This window comes from Electrona antarctica (genome assembly GCF_951216825.1).
Source record: "Electrona antarctica genome assembly, chromosome: 6".
Taxonomy (NCBI): Eukaryota; Metazoa; Chordata; class Actinopteri; order Myctophiformes; family Myctophidae; genus Electrona; species Electrona antarctica.
The window spans coordinates 36,224,246-36,232,845 of NC_136811.1; the positions used below are offsets into that span (position 1 = coordinate 36,224,246).

The window sequence follows — 8,600 nt, forward strand, 5'->3', positions numbered from 1 at the left end:
ACAGGCATCTATCTATCTGTCTGTCTGTCTGTCTATCTGTCTGTCTGTCTGTCTGTCTGTCTGTCTGTCTGTCTGTCTGTCTGTCTGTCTGTCTGTCTGTCTGTCTGTCTGTCTGTCTGTCTGTCTGTCTGTCTCTCTCTCTCTGCTGTTTAGAACACCATTACCCAGAAATCCGTCTACCTACGTAAATGTCACGTCAGTATGTATAATCTCGCGCGAGATTACACACAGATCGTAGACAAATTCAACATGGAGGATATCGTCGCTGTAGAAAAGAACCCGGTATGAGTTACTTCTGATTCTGACAGATGTTTTTTTACAAATTAATAGTTCTCAATTATAATTTTAAAATACACATGATTGAGATCGTCTGTATGTTACACTTTGTCGTGGTCTTAGTTAAGGTTAGTTAAATGTGTAAACGTGCCACTGTGTCCTGTCAATGCAAGTGCCGTGTCATGCAAGCTATTACTGTTAGCTGCTAGCATGAGCTCAAAATTAAATAAAACATATTTATCCCAAAATATATCGGTAGTGACGTAATACTCTAGATGCCTACCTGCGTTCTCTTTTTGTTGTATGCAGATTATTTATATTTTGATCCTTTGAAGCCTGCTCAATTGCTAATGAATTCTAATAACTGTAGCCCATTAGGATGAATGGAACGAGTTTATTGTTGCTGTTCCGTTTTCATAGTCGTCATGTTAACAAGAGTATGCCATGTTGTTGCCTACAGGATGAAGTGCCAGCCATGGTGAGCTCCAGACCTCAGACAGGTTTGTCCTTTCTGGCACCAGAGCCAGAAGATCTTGAAGACCTCTACAGCAGATACAAGGTTTGTTGTCATCCCTTGTCATGTTGATGTTGGCAACATACTGATGTCACAAGTTGGAAGTATAATACTAATCTGTTTTTCTTTGTTTAGGCTTATGATGGAGTAAAGAAGTCACAAGCATATCTTAACACCATTATTTCACACTACTTCATCTGTTTATTCCATCCGTCTGGTTTCTTAGAAAAACATTAAACAACTCCAAAGCTGAAATACTGAATGGGCCCTTAACCATGTGAATCCTAAAACAAACATTCAGCGACTGTACAAGCTTACCCGATACATGTTGAAATAACGAATATGACTTAATTTTCTTATTTAGCATACTCTGTAAAGGTCCTTTCAAACGGGCAGCGATGAACGCAGACGTCGCCTAGATCAACGACAGGTCTCCTCCAGGTCTGCTCAAGAAGGGCGCAACAACGCAAGCGTAAAAAAACCCATAATCCAAGTCTGGTGAGTTGCGGGCGTCTGCCCGTAACGAGCATGCGCGCAACAAATTCACGGGACCGCTTGCACGTAAATTCGCTTGCGATGTTGCCCCTCGACTTTGCTGCGCGTACAGAAAAAAAACGCAGTTCTCATTGTAAATGAACTATAGGCGCGTTAAATCGCTTCCCGTTTGAAAGGCCCTTAACTGTAGTTCTCGATGAACGTCTATTTGGACAGGGGACTGTAGAGTGGATAAGATGTGGTTGTTTGAAAGTCTTGTTACATGGCTAAGCCCTTGGGTGACATTACCAACCTAACAATTTGTACAGCCAAGGAATCTCACCCACAGGTTTTGTAGCCAGGATATTGATATTCACCTCTGGTCTCTTGACACCCCTTCATGTCTCTCTTCCTGTTTGTTGATGTAGAAGTTGCAGCAGGAGCTGGAATTTTTGGAGGTGCAGGAGGAGTACATCAAAGACGAACAGAAGAACCTGAAGAAGGAGTTCCTTCACGCCCAGGAGGAGGTGAAGAGGATACAGAGCATTCCGCTAGTCATCGGCCAGTTCTTGGAGGCTGTAGATCAAAACACTGCCATTGTTGGCTCCACCACAGGTACTGCTAAAAGAAAGATTAATTGAAAATATCCCCTTTGTCTGAACTGAAGCCGCACCCACAGCTGTGGTTGTATGATAAGGGGAGGGGCACATTTGACTGTCAAGGTTTCAGCCTCCAGGAAGAAACCCTAAATACAAAGGGAAGACATCATTGCACATAACAACCACACCAAGGGGTCTAATGAAGTACTGTCACCTCAAAAATCACAGCACCTCATCAATGTTTACGCCAAACAGATGAAACGTTTTCATGTAGTTCTTCATATTGTGTGATGCTTATTGTTTTGATTTCAAATATGTTGACATTAGGGCTGGGCATGAATATTTGAATTGACAAATATTCATGCCAGTCTCCACACTTGATTTTCAATTTTTCATATTGCAAATTAGATAAGTTATTTTGTATTAAATAATGTATTAACACCAATATACAGGCTAATGCTACTGTGCAGAAAATAGCCATTGATTTATTGTTCACACTGTCAGCTGTTTATATTTGAAACCTCCTAGGCCCAGGACAGTCAAATATTCAAAGTGGTTTTTAATACATGGCTTGTGGAGATTGTATACCATTTGCAATACCTTTACATAATAGTTTCAGAGGGGACTGAGAGGGGACTTGAACCTGGCCTTTAGGTCACAAAGATCACATGATTCACATCCACCTAATTGGATGATGGATCCAGTGGTTTGGAATAAACAATCTCTCAAATTTTCCCCCACTGACCTAAATGATAAAACACAATGTGTCTGAAACTAGATAAACTTATTAAGAAATTATTTGTATGAAGCAGTATGAAGTATTTTGAAAGCTAACATTGTGCAGATCTATGTGCAGTCATATATTGTTTGTTTTGATTCCTAACTTAAAGTCATTTTAACCTTTCCTCCTCAGGCTCCAACTACTATGTGCGTATCCTGAGCACCATTGACAGAGAACTGCTGAAGCCCAATGCCTCTGTGGCCTTGCACAAGCACAGCAATGCGTTGGTGGACGTGCTGCCTCCAGAGGCTGACAGTAGCATCATGATGCTGACATCTGGTATATCCCTCTTAGTAGCCTTCACATGCACATTTTATCCATTCACCATTTTCTCTTCTAGAACTGAAAAGTCATAACGGATACGATTCTTTCAAAAGAACAATCTAAAAACATTTTCTTGTGCAGTCCGCCTGTACTTAATTAAAATCCTTCTTTAAAATATTTTAGGGTAGATATGGTGGCATGACGAAAGCACTTTTATGATGTGCACCAGTTTTTACCAGTTTGACTGTTTGTCCTTCTAGATCAAAAGCCTGATGTCATGTATGCTGACATTGGAGGAATGGACATCCAGAAGCAAGAAGTCAGGGAAGCTGTAGAGCTACCCCTCACACACTTTGAGCTCTATAAACAGGTGATGTCTAACAAATAATGTTTTGTTGCCAGTAGAGTAATTATGATTGTGGACTCTTAACATACCTTTTTGACACAACAATGTTCATTTTTGATCATCACTAACTGTTCCTCTTTTCAGATTGGCATTGACCCACCCAGAGGTGTCCTCATGTATGGACCTCCGGGCTGTGGCAAGACCATGTTGGCCAAGGCTGTAGCTCACCACACCACAGGTAGACACCTCCCTCCCTGCAGAAACATCACACAGTAAAATCTTCAGGATTTTATTGTGTGTATATGCATGTCACATCAAACTGCACTCCTCTGTAAAGCACAATTCACACAGAGCACAACAACTATAAATATGTCGTTTTTAAAAATTGTTCCAAGTTAAGTGGATGGCAGAGTCCACAACACAACTAAAATGACAAAGATGGTCATAAACGTTTGGATCACTTGAGATGAGACTATCAAGATGAGTCATGAGACTATTAAGAATTGCTATCAAAAACGCTGGTAGGCTATCTGGCATTACCTCAAGTACTCGCATCCTTATAGTTCATAATCATAGTCAGATTATCCATATATCCTGTTGCCTGCGTCTTTCAGCCTCACTGAGATGGATGTCTCTCGGATCACAGCTGGACTGTGTTACTGTTTGGTGCCACCGTTTACAGAACGTATCATTCATCTGTGTGGACACTCGCATAGTTATTGTTATCGTGCTGGATGGGAACGGCCTTTAAGACTATACTTGATGTGTTAGATGCAGTGTTTATTCTGTATTCCAATTTAAGGAAATTTTCAATATTGTGCGAACTTGAGTAACATTTGGATTGATTTTTGAAATGCAGGCATCGCTATATGATTAAAAATCAATAGTTTCCTCCTATTTGAAACCTACTGTAGATCATGTGAGTAGCAACTTATCATAAACGTTTTTTCTCCCAGCTGCCTTCATCCGTGTTGTAGGCTCTGAGTTTGTCCAGAAGTACCTGGGTGAGGGTCCTCGTATGGTGCGTGACGTATTCAGGCTGGCAAAGGAGAACGCTCCCGCCATCATCTTCATTGATGAGATTGATGCCATTGCCACGAAGCGTTTCGATGCACAGACTGGAGGTACCGTTCAGTCTTGTTATCCCCCAGGCATTTTGATGTATATAATTCTGTGCTAATACTTAAGTAAACCAATTTTCAACACGGATGGATTGAAGGTTCAGCCTATGCAAACTCATTCAGTTTAATTGAAAAGTATGAACAGGTTTGCCATAAAAGCCTTCACTTAAAAGCTATACCATGTTTCCCTTCCTTTTCTAATAGCTGACAGGGAAGTTCAAAGAATCCTTCTTGAACTGCTCAATCAAATGGACGGCTTTGACCAGAATGTCAACGTCAAGGTGAGCTTTGTCGGTCCATTTGAGAATGCTATTTGCAATTTCCCCTAGGGGTACAGTTTGGACAGAAGTCAGTCACCAAGCCAGTTCTGTTTAGGCTTAAAGGAGAATTCCATGCTAGAAGGCTTTCTTACCTTTATTTCTAGTTGTTACGTCCCCACCAAAGAGGTCCTGGTGTGTGCAAAAGTGCATTATTGGCTATTTACCCTACCATAAGCCCTCAATGAATTGAATTGAATTGCATTGAATTGAATGGGGCATTGGGGTGTTGTGCTAATTTGCTTATTTCCATCGCTATATATCCTCTCTTCATAATGTAAATAGTATCCCAAGCGGCACACCCAAACACCCCATTGAGGGCTTATATTCCATGCGTAGTTGCCCCACCTCCTACAGGCGTATGCATAGGCTCAACTTATGTAACTTAAATAGCACGTTATGTAGACATCGCACTCTATAGTGTATACACATATAGTTTCCTTAGATAGATATTCCACTGTTAGGTTCTTAAGCTTATGTAGGATTCATGATTATTTTTTATGCTTTGATGTATTACCATGTTTTTTGTTCTTGCTTACTGTAAATCGCTCTGGATTAAGAGCCTAAATTGTAAGAGTGTGTCTCTTGGCGAATTCATATTATTTGAATATCTAGCTATGCATCTGAAGTGTCTGTTCTTATGCTAATTACAAGAACAATCACCCACCAAGAGTCGGCACAGGTCTAGACAAGCTTGGGAATTTGTTTTATTATTATTTTTAATATTCAACACATGGACATACTCACAGATCCTAAAACGTTTGAGGTAACAACTAAGGCTACTAAACTCCTTTTGTATTAAGCATGTGTTTGGTCCCACTCATAAAGAACTATAGACTTACTTCACGTGGTTTAGACATTAAGGTAAATCAAATACTGTAGCTGATGTAGCAGTGTCTATCAGATGGCACTCGGCTTTACATGTCATTAGCACCTGAGGCCCACAGGTCTATCAGCTCCCTGCTTGTTGTGCATGTCTCAGACCTTTCTTGTAAACAAATACAAGACAGAGGTCCATGTTATATGAAACTCTTCTTGAAGTCTGAAGGCCAAAAACCACAACAGAAATCCAGTTATATTCGATAACAGCATGTTATCGAAATTATCATGGACCTTAGGTCCATGATAATACTAAACCCTGGAATTCCCTTCCAGGAAACCTTAGAGCTATCAGCAGTGTCAGCAGTTTTAGAAAAGACATTTAACCTTAATGTATTGCTTTTCTAGGGTGACCGCTTTAAATTCAGAACTTTCTATAAATGTCAAATGTTTCATGCCTTTGCTTTGAGCTCACTGTCATAATCACATCCACTGATGTTTGACCTCCCTCAGGTCATTATGGCCACCAACAGAGCAGACACACTGGATCCGGCCCTACTGCGTCCTGGACGTCTGGACAGGAAGATTGAGTTTCCCCTACCAGACCGCAGACAGAAACGGCTGATCTTTTCCACCATCACAAGCAAGATGAACCTTTCTGAAGAGGTCGACCTGGAAGACTGTATCCTTTAATGGCCCCAAAAAAGGCATCACATTTGCCATGTGCATGTTTCATGATCCAAGGAATCCTGTGGGGAAAAAATGCTTATTGTACAACCAATGGTCAAGAAATGTAAAGCGGCCACCATGAGGCCAATTTGAAAGATTTGAGGTGTAGTGTCTTCCTTGGCCTAGTGGCAGTGTGCATGAATAGTATGACCCTGATCGGTCTATTGGTTTAAAAGATTAGCTGCACACAGACAAACGGGGATGAAAACATAATCTCCACATACCGGATTTCTGGTCTGGTGGATTGATTCACCTAGTTGAAAAACTCAATATGACTTCTATAATTCCCCAACTAATGCCTGTACTTTATACAGAGGTTGGCTATTAGGAAATTATTAGTTTGTAATGTTGGGGAGAGTTATCCTTGACGAATGTGCAGATGTGGCCAGACCAGACAAGATCTCCGGAGCTGACATCAACTCAATCTGCCAGGAGGTTAGTGGGAGCATAAGTACTCCTAATGGACACTCTAGTTTGTCTCTAGAGGCATATCAGAATGTATTTATTTTTAAGGGTCAACTGAAAACAAAAACATTTTTAATCTTAACCGTAACATTCTTTTGTGATGACATGAAAATCGAATGCAACACTTATTGGGAGGATGGAGGAGGATTAATCTGTGTTCATCTCTTCTGGTCTTTCAGGCTGGCATGTTAGCGGTGCGTGAGAACAGATACATCGTCCTGGCCAAAGACTTTGAGAAAGCTTACAAGACTGTTATCAAGAAGGATGAACAAGAACATGAGTTCTACAAGTAGACAAAATACAGCCACATTTACACTTTCTCTCTTCGGGGAACAAAAGCAAGGCATTCAGACAGTTTGTTTTGATTTGGGTGTGTCTGTATCTGTTATGTACTGTATATGTTGTGGAATTCCCTGACACTGACTTGCATTGACATTGGACTTGCATTGACGTTCAACTTTGATTTCACTGTCGAAATGCCTGATATCAAGTTGGGGATTTTGATTCCAGCCTTGACACACAAATTCACTATACATACACACGTAAGTAATGGAATCTTTTCGACAGGCATTCTGGAGATTCCTGACTATTTGACTTCATTATAGCTAGAATAACATTATTGACTTTGTATCCATATGTACTCACTTGATGAAACAGTACCCTAGAAATAACAATTAAAGATGTTTTCCATAAAAATGAAATAAGCATGGTTGTACTAATTTATTTTGAAATTGTACTGCTTTTATTAATTGTTTTAACCAGCCCACTAGTAAGTAATTAGAAGTTTGGTTTGCACAAGAGTTGGTGTAATTGTGACAGTTGGTAATTACCGTCTTAATGTTGTAACTTACATTTACAACACTAGTGACTTTTCAGACATTTTTGTGGGCGGCTGTGGCTCAGGAGGTAGAGCAGGTCGTCCAATGATCCCTGGGTCGGCGGTTCGAATCCCGGCTCCTGTCCACATGTCGAAGTGTCCTTGGGCAAGACACTGAACCCTACATTGCCTCCAATGAGTTGGTCGGTGTGAGCTTGCCACCATTGGTGTGTGAATGGGAAGTGAGGACGCTGGTGTCGACTGTATGCCGCTTCACCTCCCAATGAATGAATCAATCATTGAAAAGCGCTATAAAAAAATGCAATTATTGTTTGTCTTTGAGAAGATGATGCAACTCCATGGGCATTGTTCATCGGAGTTGGCTTATGTGTGTCTGCAGCGCTCCACTATCATTTGCAATGTTTGACCAGTTAACTCACTGTTTCCCCAACAAATGGGTTGGGACCCATTTTTATGGGTCCAGTTGCAAGTCATTTTTACTTTTTTCATTTCCTTTTTTTTGTCATCAAAGTTTTTTATTGATTTTACAATAAAGCATACACATGACTTACACAAAAGAAAGAGACAAGAAAAACAAACAACAAACTTTTCATTTCCTAAAATAAATCGTGTGTCAAATGTTTTTTTTTTCTCCTAAATTCTGAAAATTAAAAATCTTAAACATACAGCTCTACATTGCATTGTGAATGTGTGAGCTTGTAGATCTGTTATTTTTACTGTTGAATAGTGGAAAAGTGGTTAATCCAATGTTTGGGTCCCGGAAAGACACCAAATGTCAGCTGAAAAAGTTTGGGAACCAGTGAACACTGAACCGCACACTGTACTCAACAAATTGCAGTTCTCCCTTTATGCCACAAGGTGGAGGGCGTTCTACGGCATCATCCTGAGAGGTATATTGCATAACCGCGGGCACAGTATCATTTAAACAAGCATGAGAACTTGAGAAGCATTCCCTGTTCCGATACCTATTCTATTGAAATTGGAACAATAACTTCATGTAAGTGGCTAGAATCTAGCCACTTATACTAGATCATTGTTAGTGAGGAAGCAACCGTCT

The 8,600-nt window shown here is 40.4% G+C and overlaps 1 protein-coding gene across 1 annotated transcript; it reads left to right on the top strand.

Moving 5' to 3' along the window:
* Positions 1 to 190: 190 nt before the first annotated feature.
* psmc4 (proteasome 26S subunit, ATPase 4) lies at positions 191 to 7,409 on the top strand. The gene is made up of 11 exons (XM_079504099.1): positions 191 to 282; positions 737 to 835; positions 1,693 to 1,879; positions 2,777 to 2,923; positions 3,169 to 3,278; positions 3,399 to 3,492; positions 4,211 to 4,378; positions 4,580 to 4,656; positions 6,025 to 6,193; positions 6,620 to 6,675; positions 6,885 to 7,409. The coding sequence occupies exons 1-11, from the start codon at positions 202 to 204 to the stop codon at positions 6,996 to 6,998; spliced, it is 1,302 nt and encodes a 433-aa protein (XP_079360225.1). The 5' UTR covers positions 191 to 201; the 3' UTR covers positions 6,999 to 7,409.
* The last annotated feature ends 1,191 nt before the right edge of the window (positions 7,410 to 8,600 follow it).

Excerpts from the sequence above, each read along its gene's own strand:
- psmc4 (XM_079504099.1), top strand. The coding sequence starts at position 202 with ATGTATAATCTCGCGCGAGATTACACACAGATCGTAGACAAATTCAAC. Across the intron at positions 283-736 it reads TCGCTGTAGAAAAGAACCCG|GATGAAGTGCCAGCCATGGT; the intron begins GTATGAGTTACT and ends TGTTGCCTACAG. Across the intron at positions 4,657-6,024 it reads ACCAGAATGTCAACGTCAAG|GTCATTATGGCCACCAACAG; the intron begins GTGAGCTTTGTC and ends GACCTCCCTCAG.